This window comes from Artemia franciscana, chromosome 12, assembly GCF_032884065.1.
Source record: "Artemia franciscana chromosome 12, ASM3288406v1, whole genome shotgun sequence".
NCBI classification, from domain to species: Eukaryota; Metazoa; Arthropoda; class Branchiopoda; order Anostraca; family Artemiidae; genus Artemia; species Artemia franciscana.
This window is the reverse complement of record NC_088874.1, coordinates 24,552,348-24,577,284: the sequence shown is the minus strand read 5'-3', so window position 1 is coordinate 24,577,284 and position 24,937 is coordinate 24,552,348. Positions and strand designations below refer to the sequence as shown.

The window sequence follows — 24,937 nt, the reverse complement described above, 5'->3', positions numbered from 1 at the left end:
TGGACTCTACTAACGTCATAACTTCCAAAAAGGTAGTTAACCTTTCTAAATTTCGGCTTGAAATTAACTCCAGACTCTATGCTACAACAAAAGTTGTATTTGTCACGGAGAGTACCCCATTTGGGTTGTTTTCTGTCGTTTTACTTAGTTAAAATTTAATTGAGCCAAGCAAAATTATAAAAGTTAACCAGATACGCTATAAGATTAGGTAAACATCGTAATTTACGAGGAAATGAGATCCTAGCTCATGCGCAAAGAGCCAAGTGGAAGAAAGGGATGAAAAGCCAGCCAAACTTGTTGCTAAGTAAAAATCTGGGCGCTTTAAACTGCTCTTGGGCGGCAGAGAAAAAGCAGAAATTGAAACTTTGTTGTATTATGATCTCTTTTACAGCAGAAAAGCGAACTATAATCATAAATTATAGTTCGAATGAGTCCTCTCTTGACATTGTAGGGTCACAGATTGAACATAATCGCCACTGAAAATAAAATAAATAAAAACACACATCCTTTTCATTGCCAATTAATTTTAAATTTCCCCAAAGTACATTTTCTCACTGAAGTACCCTCCAAAACAAGAAAATTCTCCCTAAATATTTCTGAAAGAAAAATGGGTTCCCAGAAATCTTCTCCAAATTATCGTAGGTAAATACACGAGCGCTAACACGAAGTGAACAGTCATTAATTTTTGGGAAGATTTCAGAAAACCCCAATTTTATTTTGGAGAAATTCTGGGATAGTAATAGCAGTAACACTTACATTACCAAGGGATGCCAATTTTGGCCGGGAAGGGAGCCCCTTGCATTTTTTCGTGGTCTATAGATTTTCAAAAACATCTTTTTTGGTATTTTCATTGAAAAATCGCCTTTTTTGCTGTTATTTAAAAAAATGCCCTTCAAGATTTTGAAAAATACATCGCCCCTCCAACTAATTATTTCTTAATTGGCATCCTTGACATTACATCTACTTCACTGAAGAAATTTCACAGAGAGAATCAATCAAAAGTAGCCCGTAAAATAGATTAGTAATTTCATTTCTTCCGTTAGCATAAATTTTGTATGTACACGCATCCAAAAAACAATTTCTTTCAAACCTAGGATTTTTGTCAACGTCCAAAAGTTCTTTCACAAGGTCAGGGTTTTCTTTCCGTTGGCCAATCAGGAATAAAATAGCCACAACACATCTAACTTGGTGCCACAGGAAGGCTTGACCTTGAATTGTCAACTCACACATATTGTAACTGTCATCTCCAGTTGGTGCATCAATAGTTAACTGTAATATATTGCGAGTATAGTTAATGACACCATTTCCCACGTCCATTTTACAGAAGTTTCGGAAGTCATGCGTGCCAAGAAGATACTGAGACGCTTCTCTCATAGCCTTAAAAAAATAATTAATTAAAAATTAAAAAATGGTATTAGTCCTTCGGCAAACAAAAATTATTTTTTAGTTTCTCAAATCACCAATATTCAAACACACCTTAAACTGAATATTTGCTGCGTATACTTCAGGTAAGTTTTTACCATAGATATTTCAAAAGCTAACGAAGTGCTAAAAACAATTATATAATTTATTTGGTAATACTGGAGAATTAGGGTCCTTCTGATGGAAATACCTTTATAAAATAAAGGTAATAACATTAAATTCCTTGTCTTATACTATTTCCAAATATCATAGTCGCTTTTCTGACAATGCAACCGCCCTTCCCCTGATGGTCCCATATATAGTTAGATATACATCAAACTAAAATAAAACACCAAAGCAATACAATTCTTACTTTACAATATGTGGCATACTTATATTGCTATGATTGTCATGTTTCCTTCTATCAATATTCATAGTTTTAAATAATTTGTAATATTATTTTTTATCCAATATTCAACACAATCACTCAGGCTAAACTGGATATCTTCGAGTCCACACAGGAGGTACCCTTTATAGGAAGCATTAAAATATGGAAACAATAAAGAAGAATTAAAGCTATATTATTGAGCTATTAATTATAATTACTATCAGGCCTATGTTATTAGGAATATTTATGGGTCCACCATAAATATCAGGGTTGAAGCATTGTCAAGGTGACTATTATGTTGAAAAGGAGCATAAAATAAGGAATCTAATGGTATTACTTCTGTTTCATTAAAATATTTTCTTCATAAAAAGCCCCTTCGTTTCCAATTTTATACCTTACATTATCGTGCCTGTGTTTAGTCTATTCCTCTATCTCTCTCTTCCTATGGACATTGGTACCATTTTGATCCTACGGGGCAAAATTTAGCCTATCATTTCTCTCGATCATTTGTCCCTAGCATAATAGATTAGGAACAGCATAAGATTCAATTGGTATTTTTTTTGGTTTATTGTAATAAGGTTTAAAGAAGATAATATTTCACAATGCGAACTAGTTTTAAAGCTGTGTCTTCTAACATTATCATCCAAATTATTGATACAACTTGTGATGTGGCTCATTAGTATGCTCAAACTAGGCTTCATTAAATTGATTCAAATACTTGAAAAAAGAGCCATAATTATACAAAAATATAGTAGCGATTATAATCTGCAAAAATGATTGGTCATTTCTGGGTGAGGGCTCGAGTAGAAGTTTTTTCTTTTCCGGGAGGAGGGGAAGGGGCATAAAATATCGCATTTTATGTTGGGGAAAAGAGGGGGAAAATATTTTTTGTGGTCCTCACAAGAGAGCATGACCTATGGTTTTTCCTTGCACTTATTGCACGACAGACTCTGGCTAGTTAATCTTAGACCATATCAAATAGTACCAAATAACTTTTTAGAGGCTATTTAACGAGTTCTCAGCTATTTAAACAAATTCTTTGCTTTCAACTTCAGCTCAATGAAAAGCATAATAAAAAAAAAAATTAATATTACTTATATTTTGATTTAGGTTTCCTATAATAAACTTTGGGTTTTGATAAGCAGCAAAAGACGGCTAATTTGTTTTTATTTTTAGGACAGAATTGAGCTTCCTCTTTTGTCAGTATCCTCTAATCTTTCATCGAAATAAGCAAGCAAGAAATAATCAAAAATTGTGCGATCCCTAAATCAGCCCTGTCTGATGAAACAAACAACAACAAATCAATATGCAACTTCAGTTCCACTTATACTGCCTCCAGCTCAACTAATTTAACAATAAGCAACTGCAGCTCCACTTCTACTGCCTCCAGCTCAACTAATTTAACAATAAGCAACTGCAGCTCCACTTCTACTGCCTCCAGCTCAACTAATTTAACAATAAGCAACTGCAGCTCCACTTCTACTGCCTCCAGCTCAGGTAATTTAACAATACGCAACTGCAGCTCCACTTCTACTGCCTCCAGCTCAGGTAATTTAACAATACGCAACTGCAGCTCCACTTCTACTGCCTCCAGCTCAGCTAATTTAACAATACGCAGCTGCAGCTCCACTTCCACTGCCTCCAACTCAGCTAATTTAACAATACGCAACTGCAGCTCCACTTCTACTGCCTCTAGCTCGGCTAATTTAACAATACGCAACTGCAGCTCCACTTTTACTGCCTCCACCTCAGCTAATTTAACAATACGCCACTGCAGCTCCACTTCTACTGCCTCCAGCTCAGCTAATTTAACAATACGCAACTGCAGCTCCACTTCTACTGCCTCCAGCTCAGCTAATTTAACAATACGCAACTGAAGCTCCACTTCTACTGCCTCCAGCTCAGCTAATTTAACAATACGCAACTGCAGCTCCACTTCAACTGCCTGTAGCTCAGCTAATTTAACAATACGCAACTGCAGCTCCACTTTTACTGCCTCCAGCTCAGCTAATTTAACAATACGCAACTGCAGTTCCACTTCTACTGCCTCCAGCTCAGCTAATTTAACAATATGCAACTGCAGTTCCACTTTTACTGCCTCCAACTCAGCTAATTTTAGCAGTAAGCTTTTCGGTATCATCCCACTTGATGATTACCAAAAAGAATCACATATTTTTATGGTTTTGACTTATGTCCACCTAAACCAGGTCCTTACGCTCTCCCTTCCAAGATTGATCCAATGAAATTTCCCTCAAAAATTTAAGAATAATGGTCTAAAAATCCATTTTTTTTTGTCACTTCACCCATACTAGCAAACTAATAAACACCTCTTCCCTTTAACTGTCGAATCTGTGAGCGTATATGACGTAACATTTTTTTCTCCTACAACTCAACACCAAATATTTATCATGATTCTCTATCTAATGTAGAAACTTGAAATTAGAGTTTATAAAAACCTTTCTTTACCCTTAATATTTCTTGATTTTGGATGATTGACTGGCCTAAAAGAATCCTGGGCAATTTGAAATAAAATAAATAAACAAACATTTTACAGTTATTCTAATACCAAAATGGGTAATATTATTTTCTCCTGGAACAGGACTTCTAAGCCGGAGGACCCTATAGCCTTTACCTAGGCTAATCTAGGGAACGTCTGGGGAAGAGGCAACCGTCTCTTGGCTTGGGCCAGGTCTAGGTTTATGCAGCTCTCATTTGCATTTATACGGCTCAGTCAAGAAAATATCATCTATTAAATTCTATGCAGTCGCCATAGCTCCGGCATATTTTAATATTCCAAAAACCATGACTTGCACTTTGCAAAAAACTGTGAAAAGTTAATCCAATTGTGTACATTCCCCCTCCACCCTACTTTACTTAGAGCTTCACTCATTGCTCTCTCCCAGAAAATTTGCATTTTCTTCAAATCTGTTATTATATACTCTTTCTAACCCATTCTAAGACATCGTTTCGCTTGGTCTTTGATAGATTCCCAAAAAACACAATTTTCGGCAGTCAATCGTCTTTCATCCGTGAAAGGTAGCATAGCTACCTTAGTCTTTTTTTTATTTTTACTATGGACTTACTCAGTAGCACCCAGCTAAACTTTACTATATTTTTGTTTGATATACAGTCACCCAAATACATGCCGAAAACAATACCCTAAACCAATTTCTTTGGAATAGATCTAGTATACTATATTTGCCTCTATTTCTCAACGTGACCAAATATTACAGTTCATTCACTATTGCTGTAAGTTTAAACAAGGCGAAAAATGGCATCATTTGCAAGCTATAGGCAAAACTATGACAATATTTCAAAGGGTTATATGTCAACTAATGTAATGAATGGTAATGGCTCCAAGAATATTCATCTGAAGAAAACATGGAATAAACAGCCTCTGCCTTAAGAAGGGTGTGTAGTCTGATTTTTTTTTTGTCGTGGACATCCAAAATATCCATTTTTTAACTTTAATTTTCGGTACTATCATAAAGTATAGCCTATAAATGCAACATATCAAGATGTCAACACGTAAGAAAACACAAAATATAATTAGCTTGCATAACGTAATAAAATAAACCTCATAGATGCTCTTGACTAATAAATTGGTTCTGACGTGCTATAAAAAAGTCTCTTGAAACAATTTGACCCAATGTTGACTTACTTGAATATCCAGATCTGCTTTTGGAAAAAAATACTTGTACGTTCTTTTCTTACAGTCAAATCTCGAACTTAAGCCTTGTTCTACAGGAGCCCAAGCTATAACTTGTATTTCTTTTGGAAGAACACGGTTTAGAATGCCAATATAATCCATTTCTTCTTCTTCATCTTTGGCAGTGTGCCCCTCGGGTATATACACGCCTAGACTACTGGAGACTTGGCTTCTCAAATCAATGGATATAACCTGAAAAGTTTAGGCTCTGAGTCTATAGCTGAACTATTTAGCCTTTCTGCAGACATAATAGTCCTCGGTCCTCGGATCTATATTGAAGCTTGATAATATGCTTTCGAAAAGTGTGTTCATATCCGTATCTATTGCATCAGGCATATCTTCTGTTAAATTTTATTCCCAGGGGGGGGGGATGTACAGTTGTCAGAAGGGGCTTCCGGAACTTCTGTAATATGTGTGCATAAATATTATAGGTACAGTATGAAAACAAAGAAAGGGAATAAAAAATGAAAAGAGAAAAAACAAATAGGTGAAAAAACGAGGATTTTATCAGCCAGTAGCTAAATTTAGCTACTGGCTGACAAAATCCTCGTTTTTTCACCTATTTGTTTTTTCTCTTTTCATTTTTTATTCCCTTTCTTTGTTTTCATACGTCATGCACAGCCAGTATGGTCTCAGAACGTATTTATATAGGTACAGTGAATGAATTAGGAGGGGGTATCCCTGGGGTTTATCTGATGCTTTCAAAATTGTTTTTTTAACCATAATCTTCAATTTTCTGGACGGCTAACATTTCCATCGGGGTTTCCAGAAAGAGAGGGCATTGATGACATGGACTAAGAAGCGCCTCTCTCTCTATTACAGGGATGGCAGGTTAGGTTAGGTTACTACACTGTTCGTCCGATCGCCAAGAAACGTTAAGAAGCTCTTGACTATACTCTTGCAAACGTGTTAGGCATATATCTCCCCTCCCCCCTCCAAGGACCTCTTCATCTTTTTATACTTTTCGCGTTGAATAAAATAAGAAATCCCTGAACAAAAATACTTGGAATAGATAGCACTGTGGTCGTAAAATGGAAACAGCGTCACCTGAACTTTTTGGACAGAAGATAATGGTAATCAGATGCCATAACTCGCTTCTTACGTCGAGCAAACAAAAAACTTCCCTTTTTCTCTTTCAAAAAAAAGAAAAGTTTTTCTTTTGAGTGCTTTTCGCGCAACAATGCTCGACGGGAAACTTAATCATCCTAATCTAATTTATCAAACACTTTTAAAATTATAAATTTGATTTAATGGCTCTCGAACTTAAAAAAAATTTTCGGATTATTTAAATTTACTCGTCTGTTTTATTTATATTATACCCGTTTTTTCTCTCTTAAATTCTGTAAAAATCCGATCATTATTTAACATGTGGGGAAGTTTTTAAGGGGGGAATTGCCAGGAGGGGGCGGGATTTTCCATAGGGGGAAATTTCATGGGGGGGGGACTGGATCTTGAACACAACAGGGTTTAATAGATGGTGAAAAAAAGGACGTTTCGCCAAAAACACTTTTTTTTTAGCAAAAACAACCAAAGCCTGACGCAACACTTCAAGTTGCTAAAGCACCAAAATGTTTTTACGTCGCATAGTCTTAAATCCTTTTTCCTCCCTTTTCAGAGACTATTTCCTCTCAATTGAGGTCGCAGCAATGCCCGACAAATAGTTAAAAATAAGAATTTTACGCTTTTAGAAGGTCTTTTGCTGGAGGACTAAGATGTGAAAAAAACCTGCTGAATAATATGCCTTTATTTTAATTCACCGTAACTGGTGACGTTGTATAAAGTGGACATACCTCTGTAAATATAATGGATGGGTAAACATTCAGCAGAAGTATCTTTGTAATTTCTAACTCAACGTCAAAAAAAGTTTCTGATACACCCTTTTGCGTTAAGAACAATGATGTGTCCATCATATGATACAGCAAAAGAACTCACAGATTAAACTATTTCCCCTGTTTAACATAGCAAAGATACTTTTAATAATATGAGCTAACACCTCCCTGCCTTTCTTTGGTCATTTATTCACTAACAATATATATATATATATATATATATATATATATATATATATATATATATATATATATATATATATATATATATATATATATATATATATATATATATATATATCGCTGTTTAAACTATTTACATAGAATAAATAGACAAAATTTATGAATTTATGCAAAAAAAAATTAAATGAAATCTATTATAAATTATTTGATAAATTGCTTAATTTTTTATTTGAAAGAATTTAGGATATGACGAATTTACCACACTACCATTGACGTTTTCAGAAGGCTACGAAGTGAGAGAGAAATATGGGTGGGAAAGACAGAGAGGAGAAAATGAGAGAGAGAAAGATTACAAGAAGGAGAGGGTGGTAGTAGAGAGAGGGAAACCCTTTCATATTACCTGGAAGAAAGCACTAACTCCTTTGTCTGTTCTTCCGCATCGATGATAATTCGCAGTTTCTCGTGACTCAATAAGACAAGTCTTAGTTAGCGCTTTGAACAGCTCTGCCTCAATAGTTCTCTCGCTGTGATCTTGAGTGACATAGCCAAGATAGTCCCATCCTAAATAAGCAATTTGAAGGAACACATGTCTTTTCGCAAATCTAGAAAAAAAAATCACAAATGTAGAATTAATATTTTTGGCCGAGCATATTATCCGAATGGTTGGCATGCCAGACTTGAAATACTGAGTTTATAAGTGCAGGTGTTCCAGTTATTTGGTTTGCAACGGAGGCAGCGCTATGACTCTGTATGTTCAGCCAGAGTCAACCCAGCTCCAAATGGGTACCTAGGGAAATGTGGGAGAAAACACGGTTCGGATGATTTGCTCCCAACTACGCGTTGCATTCTCGGCCGAAGGTAGAGAATCAGGAAATCAGTACCTGCGCTACGCGGAGCATTGATCAGCATGTGAAAATTGTATCATGTATGTGATTCAAGCCTGTGATTTAAGTGATTGAAGCCAGAAAAGAAACAAGTTTCAGAAAAGAAAGAAAGCCCAAATGCCAAGGTTCCCTTTTTCGGGCAAAACAGGTTCTTGTCCATTTCTCGTCAGATTGTAATAGTTTTTGTTATCACTTCATGCAGCCTAACAAGTCAACGGATACCTTAAAAAAGTTAACTATGCCCTTGAAAAGTAAATCCATCTAAAAACAAAAGAGTAGGGGCTGTTCAAAATATGGCATCACGACTTTCCCAATAATTTTCAATACGGTACACCTGCTTTTATTTTTGCAGTTTTTGAATATGATAGCTATTTTGATTTTCTATTTTCATACTATATTTTCAAAAAGATATCAACTTTCATTTCTAGCCATCATAGACGTTTTGATACTCAACAGTAACATCATAGAGCTGTATCTTAAAAGAAGGACGCTTCTAAGACAATGTTCAGGCTTTTATCTAGGTCAAACCACCACAACTGATGCCCCTTGTCAAAATATTCAGATTTCAGCTCCTCGGCGCTTCTTGAAGCATCAACCATTTATCTTCACTTTCGAAAATACCACTGGCTACCCAGGAAACAGGGTTTCCAAAAAAAGAAAAAAAAAATGAATTGGTGAGAAGTTGTCCAGTGTTACTGCATCCAAAAGATACAACTGACTTTTCTTGTAGAGTATATGTGTATGTATATAGATATTGTTGTAGTTTATTATTCATATTAGAAATAACAAATTTCATAGAGAAAAAACTTGCAATTACTCTATGTATTATAGTAAAATACATACAAGAGAAGAAATCATCAGGTTCTTCGAGTGATTTTTTTAATATTCATCATCCTTTTAGCTTCATTTCCGATTAAAATTAGACATCAAATTTTGACAATGGCAATTTCACAATGGCATTAGTTTAAGCACCAAAGCCCTTTATTACCTCAAATTTAAGCCGTCTTCGGGATATTCCCTAGAAATAATGATTAATGCCAAACAATACCAATCAATGACAAAAAAATGTTTTACCATTGAACAGTACATATTTTCCAGTCTATTTTTAAATACTTGATGACATTCTTTATACCTAAGCATACGGTCAATATTTTTGGTGTTGCCAGAACAGAACGGTTGGTACATCAAACCCTAAAAAAAAACAGCAATATGAAACTATCACGGAAAAATATTTCCAAAAGATTTTCCAAAAGTACTTTTATCTGTAAGCACATTAACGATAAAAAAAAAGACTAGCAATGAAAGTGTGGAGGGGTGATGAGATAGAAAGTCAATCTTCGATAGTTACAAAACAGGTCATGAATGCCCCACTCTTTCATTGTTAGTCTCTAAAATTGTTGCTATCATTTCGTTATTACTACTTGTGTTTATTGAAGGTCAATATTTGACAATTTTTAATAATTAACAACTTTTAAAAAAGTCACTTATGGGAGGCGGAGCGGGCACGCCCCCTCCCAATTTTTTCCGACGTTCGGTAAAAAAAATTGAGTCAATAAAGTAGTGATGCTATTTTTAAGGCTCAATTTGTTTATCTTATTACGTAAATGAGTCAACAGACATAAACAACATAAAAACAATGGAAGAACATTGGTATCAGGTGGTGAAAAAAAAATAAGTAGTTTGTAAAAACGACCAGTCAGTCTGTAAAATCCGTTGGCTCCTCTCCCCAACATTTTGGCCAGTGATGCCTCTGGTCGAGACTACATGTACCTGTTGCTGAAACAACCAATAGCCATAACCACTTATATTAAAAAGTAAAGTGCTATAAAAGGATTTTTGAATGTTGTAATCCTCAATCCAAAGAGTAGAAACTGGCACTAATATCAACGAGAAGAAACTCCTACACCGCTTAGCATTTGGCAATTTTGTTTATTTTTCTTAACTACCCTAAACTTCTGCATCCTTGTTTGTTTTTTTTGAATAGGGGTGGGGGGTGTTTTGAAATATTAGGGAACATAAAACGAGGAAGATTATCTCACCAGCAGGCTAATCAGTTTAAGACTAACTAGCCTTCAATCTCTTTGGTTTACTATATACTGACAGAAAACTTGAGTCAGAGTTATCTTTAACAGAATTAATAACAATGAATAAAAATAGTTCACATGAATGTAAAAGCATGGCAAAATAACGGTCATGAAGACTTTTTCTGCCAGTTGAAAAAAGGGTGGTTAACAGTTTATCATTTTACAGACTAGCAGAAAGTTTTTGCTTGAGAAACAGTTTTACTTCTCACTTTCTGATGTGAAACTAATACTATTTGTTATAATATGCATCAAAAGGTACCTGTGTATTATAGCCACCACACTCAAGTTCTGACGAGAAGTGAAGTTTGGTTAAGAACCGGTTTTTCAGACGATGGGGTGAAATCCATTCAGTTTGTGATCTGTGTTGATAGGAAATAATGTCTAGCCACGGATGTTAAGATGAAGATTTTAAATTTGCTAAGGACTGAAGAAGAGGCAATTAGAATTTTCCAGGATAAGGGGACGGTGTCCAAAAGAAAACAGTAGACACAGCAAGACTTTATATTCTTTCGAAGTATTATATTCTTAGTAATTCTTAGTGACATGTCTGTGTTCAGTGTGCACATTTCTAAGTTGTAGTTTTCATAATTTTGTTGATAAAGTATCATATTTTCATTATAAATTGCTTTATTTTGTAGTGCGTCAAAGGACACGGCATGACTTTAAATGCCTTCGAAGTATTATATTCTAATCAATTATTAATTAATCGATTATTTAATAATCGATCATTATTAATCCATTGGACCTTATCGCTCTGAAGTTCAAATTAAGGTAATTAAGGTAATTAGTGGCATTTCTGCGTTCTGGGCGCATTTTTCTAAGTTGTAGTTTTCATAATTTTGTTGATAAAGTATTATATTTTCATTATATTTTGTTTTATTTCATTAGAATTAATCAAACTTTACTCCTCGAGAGAACTTGAGGGTGGTGGCTATAAGACACAAGTTACCATTACAAATGAGCAATTATAAGAGGTGTGACGTTGGTGGGGAATTTTTTTTTTTTTTTGAATATATACAAAAAAAAATAATGCTTATCAATATGTAATCCTGTAAATATTGTGAGTATTTACTGTGTATTGCTGCTACTATTATACTAAGAACTCACTGCAGCCCTTAGCTGCCAGAGGCAAACACAGCTGCACATGCTCCTCCACCCCAAGCAGTCCAGAGCTTCACTCTGTCCCCTCTTACACAAAGGATTAAAATTCCTTTAAATACTTTCTTACAACAACCTCCATCCCATTTGGGGATGGCCTGCTTTTCCACAGATTGATTGCAAAAAGTGGAATCTTTGGCAACTAGTCATACTTCACCTATAAACATAACCTAGCCATCTGAGCCTGTTGGTTAAAAAAAAAAAAAAAAAAAAAACACTACTGCAGTTGTGCTAATCTGATTTGCAACAAATGGCGAAATGGTTGTATTTCAATCCATAATTTACATTTCATGATGATTGTGTAGAAACATGCTAATTTGTTTAGGAAGTGTATTTGAATAAACTAGGAATATTCATTTTGTTCAGGGTATTTTCATACACAGCCAAAGACAGTTTTTTTAGTTTATCTGAAGAATTTGACGTTAATACTATTGAAGCTTAGATTAGTAGGTTACTAGAGTGCTGCAGCACCCTACCTTAAGAGCTTCAATTTGGCATATGAAGCAATGTACCCTTTCATACATCAAGATTTGCTGAATATATACTATTCCATATCTTAAGTCCCAATGTGGTCTCTGGAAAAATTTGGTCTATCATATAAGGTAGGATTTTACACAGCTAACAATTATCTAATTAACAAATGAAGTTTGTCATCTGACCATTAATAGCATCACACATTTTACAAAAAAAAGCGAGTTTTGTCACTTAGGAGGTGCTCATAATGTTGTCAGGTTAGAAGCCCCAAAACGTCTTCATCACGCTCAACTGATTTACATAAATTCTTGATTCATTTTACATTGACATGAAACTGAGGAGACAAAGATATCCAAAATTAATAATGTTAATAATACCATGGCAATAGTTATCAGCTATACAACTTACTTTGTAAAATTGAACTGTCTGCCTTCTTTTTTCTTCTTTGGTGTATTCTTTTCTGTCTTTTCATTTAAGTAAACCAGTCTCTGGAGTTGCTCATTTTGGGCTTGTAATTGAATAACCTTAGTAATCAGCTCCTAGAGTTCAAAGACACAAGATTTTAGAAGTATAATATTACATTTGAACTTTTTTTTATGGTGAAACCACTAAAAGACCATATTACAATAATGAAATTAAAGCGTTATTCAGAAACCAAATCATTTTTTTATGTTTCTATTTTGAATTTCTGCAATTGCTTAGGACCTATTTCAGAACTAAGGTATTATTTGAAATTTCCCAATCATCAATAAAAAAAACTTAAAGCATGGGTTGTTTTTAATTTACTTTTACTATGTTTGGATAAATATTGAACATTTATAGTTTGAAGAAACTGTGTTTTATTGGAAGACAAAAGATACGCAAAGGTAAAAAAAAAAAAATAATGACCTTTGAGGTAAGGCCCTAAGGAATTAAGAGGATTCTCCATCAAGTGGGCTATATAATTAAAATAATACATTTAGTTTCTAATTTCTCTGCAGCTCCCATGACCAATCTTAAGGGACTATTGAAATCCAAAGAGAGATTACAACCACCTATAATATACACAAAACTTTTTTTAAAGTTATCTGTGCCTTATTTTGATAGTTCTAGTGTTAATAGTTTATGTTTCTTATTTAACTTGGAATCCATGAATTCCATTCATTTAGAATTTATTTGACTAAAACAGCTTGTAAGAATGTCTCATCCTTGTGATGATTGCTACAAAAAATATAGGACTTGGTCATTCCAGTGTTCTAAGTGCAATGCATGGTTGTAACCAGCTTGTACTTAATTGCTATTACTAAAGTACAGGCTCACAATTTGCACATGTTAAAAATTAATGATTTTTCACATTTTATTAAACTCAGACCAGAAAACCACCCTCTGGGTAAGAAAGGTGGCACAATTCTGTTCTTTGTCCATAGTGACTTGTCCCAAAGAGAAATTTCAATTCTGTGTTTTGCTCCCTTTGATGAGATCATGTGGGTGTGTGTTTGACCTAAAGTCTTGCTGCGTCATTTCAATTTAATTGTCCTGTGTTGTTTTATTACTTCACTAATCAAAGATCCTCTGACAAAATAAATTTTTTCGAAAAATTACATGCAAGTGATGACTTTATACTATCAAAATAGCCAAATGCGAGAATTTTCCTGATGGATGATGCAAATGATTTAAAACTTGAATCTACATGTAATGCTTTTAATTTAAAACAGATTGTAAAGGTCCCAACTACCAAAGGCAATACTACTCTTGATTTAATTTGCACCAGTCTTTTGAACTTTTTCAAACCTGTCTCCACTCTGTCCCCTCTAAGGGTTAGTTACCACTTTAGCCTTCTCTTATCTCCACTGGATAATTAACAGTCGTTTTCTGTAACTGAAACTGTTTATAGACCTCTTATTGACTCATGACTACAATTTTAGCTCTTGGATTACTGCTGAAAATTGGTCCACAGTGTATCTAACAAATGATGTGTTGACTGCAAGGCTTTGTCCAAAATTTATTCAGAAGTAATTATGATTTTCAATTTCCAAAGAAAAAATTAAAATGTGTTCTAGAGATAAGCCTTATGTTACTGAGACTTTCAAAAAAAACTTATAAGAAAAAAATTAACTTTTATGCAGGTCATATTACAGTAGTATCCCCTCCATGGTTTCTGGAAGCCTCATAGGGAGTGTAAAATTGGAGCTACTAGGCCCTCAAGATGTAATTACAAGCACCTGGGTCTTATGCAATGCTGCAGTACACCTGTACATTACATAATAAGGATTTTTCACTTTGTTACTTAATTTGTTACTTAATAGGTTCTGTTTACTTCAGGTTTTCATTGATTGTTACATAATAAGGAGGGTTTTCTAAAAGATGCATATATTAATTACTAAAAAAAAAAAAAAACCTACAATGGCCAGGAAAAAAAAACCTTCAAGGGCTCTGACAAATGATGTTATGTAAAAGGGTCTGTTTACTTATTTTTAGGGGGATATAATCTTGCAAGACCTGGGGAATGATGCAATCTTGCATTTTGCACAGTCTGACTAGAGGTAAATTTAACCCACATTAAGAGACATTTTTGAGAGCTTTTAATGAAAATGTCCTAATTCTTTAACTGATTGTTAGATTTCAGTCTCCCTCTGCTGAAAAATTCTTATAAGAACTCCTAGCTTAACTTTGAGCCTTTGAACAAGTTAGTCCCAGGCAATGCCCACCCTGTGACACTCAATGGCTGACAAACAACACCTTGTGGCAAGCATTATTACAAATATGGCTTTTTCTTGCAAAACTATTAACTTACACTAGAACTGATTGTTCAATGTAATGCAATGAATCAATCTTTGCATTAGATTGCAATCTTCCATGGCAATTCCTAGCCATTGATACTCAATGGCTAGGACACACATCACCCTCTTGCAACCATTATCACACATAGAATTTTTGGGCAGTTCCTTGCAAAATATTTATTTACAATAGAATCAATTGTTTAATCTTAATGAAGACTCCCCAATAATGTTATTATTGGGGAGTTTTATTGTTAAAATGTTATTATTGGGAAAACTTCCCAATAATAATAAAAGAATTTTCAGACAAATATATATATATATATATATATATATATATATATATATGCTTCTGGGCCCCAGCGTGGCATGTGGCATGCTTCTTTATATGGATTCTCATTGTCCCTTGTGTTCTAACCGTAGACAGTGCTGGGTCCTGATTTGATTTGATACAAATCAAATTGATCATTTGGGCTGATTTGATACATTCTAATAGATTGTATTATTGTCGCAATGGTAATTTCAATCTACTAAAAAGATGTATATATGATAATTCTTAGAAATAATTTTCTTGCAAGAACCATATATATATATATATATATATATATATATATATATATATATATATATATATATATATATATATATATATATATATATATATATATATATATATATATGGCTACAGAAGAGCAGGTGAAGAGAAAAATTAACATACAGCAGATTTTACAAAAAAAAATTGGCATGTGACAAGTTCCTTGAACAAAACCATAGGGGAAAAAATAAATGTTCAAGTTATACAAAGTGAAAAATCAACATGGAAGAAATTTCACAAAGAAGAATTGAAAATATAAGAAGATTTTCAAAGGAATTATCCAAATGCAACAAGTTTCACAAATCAAAAATTCAACATGCAACACATTCACAAAGAAAAATAAATGTACAGCAAGTTTCATGAAAAAAAAAAAAAAAAACAAGATGCATTAAGTTTCACAAAGAAAAAAATAAATAGCCTATACATTATGCTCCATGATTCAAAACTCAGCACCTAACAAGTTTCACAAAAAAAAATGCAACATGTTTCACAAAAAAATCAAGATACATTATGCTTCACAACAACAAAAAAAACATAGCCTACAACAAATTTCGTGAGCAAAAACTCAATATATGACCAGTTTCACAGAGAAAAAGAAAACCAACATGCAGCAATTTTTTTCTTGTGGTGAAACCAGGTTTTTTCATGGAACTTGTAACATGTTGATGAAACATGCCCATTGTGTGCTGGCAAGTCCATCACCAAATTTGCAATATCAAGAAAACTGTATTATTGGCTAAACTGTAAAAGTTTCTAAGCTTTGGAAATTACTGCATACTATAGACCTATAGGAAAAATTTTGCTGTTCTTAAGTGTTTTGTCTAAGATTCACACAAACCCTTATATACTAGGGCTAGCCCATATAGAGAATATAGAGGGTGGGTTCATTTGTGAGTATAATCATTAGGGTGTTCAAATTGTCCCTAAATCAGTAGCCTAATGGAATTCCTTATATAGGCTACTTGACAGCCTATGTGTAAATAGTCTAGCTTACACTCAAGTTCCTCACTAAGTGGGAAAAGGCGCTCATAGAACATATTATACCTATATTACATGGTCAATTTGAATTACTACTCACATCTTTGTCAAGAAGATTTAATTCTGATTTCTTCAATTCCCTCCTTTTCTTGAAGACATCTTCGTAGTTGTTTGAAATGCCTGCCATTTTTAATCACGGTTACCAACAAATTTGAAAAGATTTCAGCGAAAAACTGCAGTAGTTTCAATTGTCTAGATGTCTCCAAAACGTGAGTGCCGCCGCTCAAAAAGGAAGCGGGTTATCTTTATCTATCTATATATATAAAAATAAGTTGTCTGTCTGTGGATGTGTGGATGGATGTGTCAGGTGACGTCACCTGAAAAAACTGGATCAGGTGACGTCAAAACTGAAAAAACTAAAAAAAGGCAAAAACTACAAAAAAAACTAAAAACTAATAAAAAAAATAAAAAAGCTAAAAAACTAAAAAAACTATAAAGGTAAAAACCAATAAAAAACTAAAAAAAAAACTGAAAAAACTAAAAAAAGGCAAAAACTACAAAAAAAAACTAAAAACTAATAAAAAAAGTAAAAAAGCTAAAAAACTAAAAAAACTAAAAAAACTAAAAAACGGTAAAAAACTAAAAAAAATAAAAAATAAAAAAAAACTAAAAAAAAGGAAAAAACTGAAAAATAAGCTAAAATAAAGGTAAAAACCAATAAAAAACTAAAAAGAAAAAAAGGAAAAAACTAATAAATGACGACACTCAAAGAGAAAGCGACCAGGACAAAAGGAATGTTCGATTAGCAATCAACAAAGCACCGGGACACAGGGAGTATAAATGACGACCAGGACATAAGTAAAAAAAAAAAACTACCTATATATATAAAAATAAGTTGTCAAACTAAAAAAAGGCAAAAACTACAAAAAAAACTAAAAACTAATAAAAAAGCTAAAAAACTAAAAAAACTAAAAAAAAGGCAAAAACTACAAAAAAAAACTAAAAACTAATAAAAAAATAAAAAAGCTAAAAAACTAAAAAAACTAAAAAAACTAAAAAAAGGTAAAAAACTAAAAAAACTAAAAAAAACTAAAAAAAAGGAAAAAACTGAAAAATAAGCTAAAATAAAGGTAAAAACCAATAAAAAACTAAAAAAAAACTGAAAAAACTAAAAAAAGGCAAAAACTACAAAAAAACTAAAAACTAATAAAAAAAGTAAAAAAGCTAAAAAACTAAAAAAACTAAAAAAACTAAAAAAACTAAAAAAAGGTAAAAAACTAAAAAAAATAAAAAATAAAAAAAAACTAAAAAAAAAGGAAAAAAACTGAAAAATAAGCTAACATAAAGGTAAAAACCAATAAAAACTAAAAAGAAAAAAAGGAAAAAACTAAAAAAAATTTTCATCTAAAAAACTAAAAAAAACTAAAAAAGGTAAAAACTAAAAGAACTAAAAAAGAAAAAAATAAATGACGACACTCAAAGAGAAAGCGACCAGGACAAAAGGAATGTTCGATTAGCAATCAACAAAGCACCGGGACATAGGGAGTATAAATGACGACCAGGACATAAGTAAAAAAAAAATTAACAAAACTAAAAAGAAGGTAAAAACTACAAAAAAACTAAAAAGAAAAAAAAACTAAAAACTAATAAAAAAACTAAAAAATCTAAAAATCTAAATAAACTAAAAAAGAAAAAAAAAGGAAAAAAATAAAGGAGAAAAACAAAACTAAAAAACGAATGTATATACAGACCGGTACACCGGGATACAAATGACGACCGGGACACAGGGAATATAAATGACGACCGGGACACAGGGACACAACTACAACGGGGACACCGGGGGAAACAGGGGGATATAAATGACGACCGGGACAAAAAAACTAAAAAGAAAAAAAAACTAAAAACTAATAAAAAAACTAAAAAATCTAAAAATCTAAATAAGCTAAAAAAGAAAAAAAAAGGAAAAAAATAAAGGAGAAGAACAAAACTAAAAAACGAATGTATATACAGACCGGGACACCGGGATACAAATGACGACCGGGACACAGGGAATATAAATGACGACCGGGACACAGGGACACAACTACAACGGGGACACCGGAGGAAACAGGGGGATGTAAATGACGACCGGGACACCGGGACAGGGAATGGTCGATTAGCAATCACCATCAACAAAGCTCAAGGGCAATCATTAGAATCATGAGGTATAGATCTGAATACAGATTGTTTTCCCATGGACCATTATATGTTGCATGTTCAAGAGTCGGTAAACCTGACAATCTATTTATATGCAAAGACAATGGGACAGCAAAGAATGTTGTATATTCGCAAGTTTTACGTAGTTAAAACCATATATATATATATCTATCTATATTCACAGGTGGGACATAGGGACACAACTACAATGGCGCGTAACTATTATGGCGCGTAACGACTTACGCGCGCGGGGGGGCTTGGGGGGGGGCGCGAAGCGCCCCCACCAACTAGGTGTTGGGGTGGCGCGAAGCGCCACCCCAACAGCTAGTATTTTATGAATTGCTACCACCGTCAGCGAAGTTAATAAAGCTAATAAGCCATTAATAATCCTCATGAAACTTTATTGACTTTATATCAGTCGGAAAAACTGGGGCTCCCGTGGCGTCATAAAAGTTCGTAAAGTTTTTCCCATTCACACAGGAATTTTACCCTTTTTACTCACAACAATTGTTTGTAGAAAATAGCTTGCATTAATCAGATATAGCGCTGAGAAAGCCATCTTTCTAGATTTACTTTCCTATTAATAAGTTAGTCCTTATCAAAAGATTTTGTTGGGCTAACGTTTATTTTCTATATCAAGCACAAAATTTAAACAAGCAGATAACACCAATGTTATGTTAAGCATATTTGTATTATTTCAGCCTTGAGAGATGATTCAACTTTAAATCTTTATCTATTTATAAGTTTTTAGTAACCCCTTTGAAATTTCTCAGAAACCTTCTGCTATTGGCTAAACTTCGTTTACTTTCTTGAGTAAGTTAAATAAAGTTAGTTTTTCTCTGGAATAAAGTCAGCTAAGTTATGTGAGGAATATGGTGTTTTAACTTTGTGGAAATCGAGCAAAAGACTTCTACAAAATTTTAAATATGTTGCTAGAAACAAATAGATATATGGAGTCTTGAGGAAGAGCCACTTTTCATTTTTCTATCTAGATATCAGCCACACATATGTAATATAACAATAATATTTTTGCGACAAGCAAACTTGAAACATAACAAGCTTTTGAAAATAGTTTTCTCAGAGCTCGTCTGACTACTTGAAATTATTTGTAAGATAATTCACTGCTGTAAAGTTGAAAAGGTAAAACTTTTGTGTGAGTCGGACCAGCTCTATGGTATAAAGTTTTTAGACAAATTCATCAACTCTAATGACGCCCTAAGAGCAATATTAGACCTATTTGTGTTGCGAAAGCAACACTTTGGTTTTGTCCCGTTTTTTTTCGTATGCCGCCGATCTCGGCTTATTCCTGGAAACTGGTAAGGGTCTAACCTGTGCGGTTTTTACGGAAAGTGTGGACCTCAGGCTGGATTGATGACTATGGCATTAAATTTTGGAAAGCTCCGCAGAACTCTTGCCTAGGGCTAAAAAGGATGGTTTTTGCTTGTCCACGAGCCAGAGACTATGGTGTGCGAAGTGAAATGGAGTTATATAGCCTATGTCAGAGAGGAGTACCTGTAGTTGTGCAGCCAAGCTTTCGTTTCATCAAACCTTGTTTCTGCTTTCGCGTGAAAAGCTCCGTTCTAGCAGGCAAGCAGGCAGGCACCACTTCCAAATTGAAGATGGAGTAAAATCTATAAGTGTTAATTATATGTGGCAGTTACCCGGCCCCACAGCCAATATATCTACTTTGAGTGATAAATAGAAAAATTTACAGAAGCAAAGAAGCGGCATTTTCCCACGGGTCCGAAAGTGCTGCCGTGATTTTAGCTGGGTTTATCATTTGTTTTTTCGGACTTGGGATTGAGGTAGGGAAATGTTATCAGATGCACCTCTTAAACTTTACAAGTTCTGCATTGCTAAAGAAATTGGAGCTTATCCTTTGAGCCTTTCTAAGTGGTGACGTTAGAAAGTTGGTCTACGGCAAAAAAAAAATCAACTTTTGAACTAAGACAGAATTTTTTTTTTTCGACGGCAATCGATAGCTCTTGATGAGCTGATCAAAGTGTATGTCATGGATTTTTTGGTACAAAAATTCCTTCATGAGATATACTAGTTTGAAAGTTTCACAACTTCAGTAGTAGGGTACACACTGAAACCAAAAATAGGCCGATACCAATTGTGAGACAAGTTGAGGACTTGTAAGCAACAGTCGGCTGTTAGACCATAATTATCTTCGGAAATAAGGGGTTTGCAACTTTGGCTAGTTGATGTAACTATTATTTGTTTCCGGTGTATTTGATGGTAAGACCAATTTGGTTCCAGTGGTAAGACGATGCAGGGGACTTGTAAGTAATAATCGTCTGTTAGGGTACAATCATAGCCAGTGAAGAGGAGTTTGTAACTTTTGCTAGTTGGTGTAGCCTACCTATACTCACTGCAACCTAGAATTAAGTGTTTGCGCAACGGGTACAAATGATAACGTAAAACAATGAAAGCGCTGAGAGGTTTGTAACTTTTGCTAGTTGGTGTACCCATACTCACTGTAACATAGAATTAAGTGTTTACGCAACGGGTACAAACGATAACGTGAAACAATGAGGCAGTTTCGTAATAATTATTAGAGTGTCATCTATGGTATTTTGATCCTGAAAAGTTACGGATAGCTTTATAATACCAACTAGATTATATAAGATATTGTTTCAAGTCTTGATCCGTCACGATGTCTGTGATTAAAAAGGATAAAGTTCAACTGGCTGCAAAGTCAATTTAGTCCCTTCTTTCGATATTTTTTTGTTATTGTTGTTTTTTCAACGCTGAGGAATAGCATTTGATCATGTGATTACTGATCGCGTTCTTCTTTGAACATAACGTTTTAAAAGCTTCGATAGGCTGACAACTTCAGCGTTTAACCGATAGCAAAGAAACAAAACCAAAGTGTTGCTCTCGCAACACTTTGGTGTTGCGTGGTTTGGTGAAGCATATTCCTAGAATAATAGAAACTCAAAATGACCAGAAATTACTGTTAAAGAATAAATGAAACCGTAAAGGACCAGATATTAAATAAAAAGTCATAACGAAAAAGACATACAACAGGTACTAATATAAATGAATAAATAAGGCTTAAAACGAGTATTACTTAAATATGAAAATCAAGCTTATAACGAACTAAAATCTTTAATATCAAAGTTTTACTGGTTTTAGGATTTATTGGTTCATCTAAATTAGTACCTCTTGCATGTTTGTTCGCTATGATTGTACTCTCAGCCACACCTTAGATATTGATAATACGTTCTTCTGACAATAAGCACGCACGTAGTGTTTTTTTTCTGTTTTAAGCTCTTCTTCGAAGTTATGGGCGGGGGGGGGGTTCATGTCATCCCATAAACATAGTTATTTGAGCCTTTGACTATTTTGAATAAGGTGTCTTTTTCAAAATTTTGATAAAATATCTTTAGAGGGATTGCAATTAAAAGTGCTTGGAAGGGAGCTGGTTGCCTTCCAGTCACATTTTAACCCCCCCCCCCCAATATGCCTTAAAAGTTTCAGCTCAACACCCTCAACGGTTCTCAAAATGTTGCAGATCCCCCTTTTTGATTAACTGGATGCACATAGTGCCTTTTGCTTTAGTATAACATGCCCCACAACATTCTCTAGGGTTACAATTTAATACCCATAGCCGTTTCAGATATACCCAGAACCTAGAATCAAATACTTCCCCTTATACCAATGACAAATCCAGCATGTAAACAATGTACAAATTGCATAATTTACAATCCTGGGGCTATAACATTCCATGAAATTTAGATATTAGACCTTTTGAATAGTTTGAACAAAATAACAATTCCGAAATTTTGACTAGTGTCGAGCAGGGAGAGTACCTAAAAAGGACAAGGAGAAAGCAAAGTGCTGGTTACCCTATAATCTTTCTTCAACAAATCCTCAACATATCTTGAAATTTTCAACTTAATACCCTCAATTGTTCTGTAGATATTGCTGATATTCCCTTTTCACAACCAGCAAGCATATAGTCTTTAGATTGTATTTGGCATCCCTCTCAGCATTTCCTTAAAGTTTAAGCTTAATACTCTAAGCCTTTTTGGAGACCCGAGATCAAATATGGCCTCTTTTCCAATAAAAATCCTTATATTTTAGCAATGGGCAAATTGCATAATATATAGCCCTAACTCAGAGGCTGAGAGAAGTGTTTCAACCCCGGAGGCATAGTTATCTGACCTTTGAACTATTTTGAACAAAATGGCTATCACTAAATTTTGATCGGATCCATTTAAAGGAGAGGGAGGGAGATGGTTACTCTTCGATCACTTTGGATTCTTAAAAAGGGAACTAGAACTTTCGATTTCCAATCAAATAAGCCTCCTGTGAAGTTTGTGAGACCACCCCTTCTATAAAAAACCTTATATGCCCCGGGCATTACTTACAACCCTTGCTTCAGGCTCTGGGGTTGTGTCAACTCCGAAGGCATTGTTATGCAATCTTTGGACTATTTTGAACAAAATAGCTATCTCAAAATTTTGATCGGATGAATCAGGAGAAAAGAGGCCGTGAGGGGATAGTTGCTCTCAAATTACTTTCTTGCATGTGCCTTATTTGCTGTTGCGTGATTGTATTCTGTTTAATTTTGAAAATCCTTTCGTCATTCTTTTTGTTTCTTAGCATAGCGTTTGAGCTTTTTCTTTGTTTTTTCATATTCTGCTAAGCTACTTTTTTTTTGTTAGTATCCTGTTTGACGTTCATAAAGGTTTCCAGATGTGAAGCCGAATTTCTAAGACTTTTATTATTATTTTTATGTTGAAACATATTTTTTTAATTTTTACTTTCTCAACAAATTAAACCCATTATTGGTAGATTTTCGTTTCAGCTGAATATAGAAATGATAATAATATGTGATGGATTGAGAAAAGGGTGCTTTTAACTAAGCCAAAGGGAAAAAAATACAATAGGATTAGCCCAATTTTACAATAGTATATGTTAACTACTAAATGCCAAAACTGTAACTGAAATTTCATAAGGATATTGCTATTATTTTCGATCAATTTTTCTGGCAAAATTGGTTATGCAATAGTGGCTTATGCAAATCGGTGCGTACAAATTTTGTCCCCCCAGTCTCTCTAATTTATCAACTATGAATTATCAGACAGAACAAATAGAATAGTTTTGGGTTTTCAATGGTTGTTGTTAGTAAAGCTTGCACCGGAGTATCCCTTTTGCTTTCGATAATTAGCTTCCTGGATGATAAATTCGCTTGAACTTATACTTTACGCACTACATCATAAGACATCACTAGATTTGGGAAGAAAATCCCTGGTTTTAGGATTTAAATCACTGAAAATCACGTTCCCAAGAAAAAATCCCCAGGCAATATAAAACATCACTTCAATTAGCGATAAATCACTATGGGTGGCAAACCTGAAATAAGGGTTTTTGAATAAACACGCTCGGGTAGTTGCATGCATGTTACCTTAAGTCAGACGATCACTTCCGGGCATTCTAAACAAGCCGTGAGTTTTTCCTCCAATAAAAAACAAGGAAGGTAGTTGGGGGTATCTTCATGGAAAAATACCTTTTGCTGGTATTCGAAAACTTGGGAATACCGACAAAATTTCCCCCTAGATATTAAAAATTAATTTTGTCCCCCCCCCCTCTTGAATGCGATCAATTTAGGTGACTGGCATTAGGCAGTAATACCAGAGGCAGCATTTCAGTAGTGTCTCTGACAACTGGAAATTATGTGGTGCAATTCAATTATTGACAAACAAACTCAATTTTTTCCCTCTAATTCCAGTAGTTCCAATTCATTAAAATTTAAAGGGCGGGGGCACAAGGATTTTTTGCTTCTTTTCAAAATGAAGAAAAAAAAAATCATTTCTTAAAATCTAGAGGGGGAAACTTCGCTATTTTTTTATTTTATTTTTCATCAGCAATTTAAAAAAGTGTATCTTTCAAAAGATAGAAAGAGGATGTAAGGAGAGAAGGTATTCATACATTAGCCAGCACACAATCGAGAATTTGCATCTGCAAGATCATACAATAACCGGTTTATAGCTGTCTGTATTCGGAGACAATTAGCTTAGGCTCAGGTGAAATTTAGGTTGTAGGTATATTTTTATTGATTTAATATACAGAGTTGGTATATTGGTTGGGGTTTGGTCATGTTAAGTATTTAATATAATGCGTTCTGGGCGGCCCCCTTCCTTAATTCTTTGTCGTAGTTTCCTTTTTTTTATTGCTAAAGTATTATATCTTCATCATATTTTGGCATACTTTACTATGATTAGTCTAACTTCACTTTTCGAGTGCGTACTGGCTATTACATAAGTATCGGGGAGAAATACCCCTCCCCC

General features: G+C 34.1%; 1 protein-coding gene across 2 annotated transcripts in view; it reads right to left on the bottom strand.

Annotated features, from left to right (window-relative positions):
* Positions 1-16,665, bottom strand: part of LOC136033899 (tRNA pseudouridine(38/39) synthase-like) — a 31,378-nt gene extending 14,713 nt beyond the window's left edge. Inside the window, exons 1-5 of one of the 2 annotated variants that reach the window (XM_065714899.1) lie at positions 16,540-16,665; positions 12,519-12,649; positions 7,911-8,112; positions 5,451-5,690; positions 1,091-1,377 (exon numbers count right to left, since the gene is read on the bottom strand). In XM_065714899.1, coding sequence (XP_065570971.1) covers positions 1,091-1,377; positions 5,451-5,690; positions 7,911-8,112; positions 12,519-12,649; positions 16,540-16,626 — 947 coding nt within the window. In that variant the 5' untranslated portion in view covers positions 16,627-16,665. Of the gene's footprint in view, positions 1-1,090; positions 1,378-5,450; positions 5,698-7,910; positions 8,113-12,518; positions 12,650-16,539 lie in introns of both variants that reach the window. The other variant, XM_065714900.1, reaches the window with a different exon arrangement.
* Between the last annotated feature and the right edge of the window lie 8,272 nt (positions 16,666-24,937).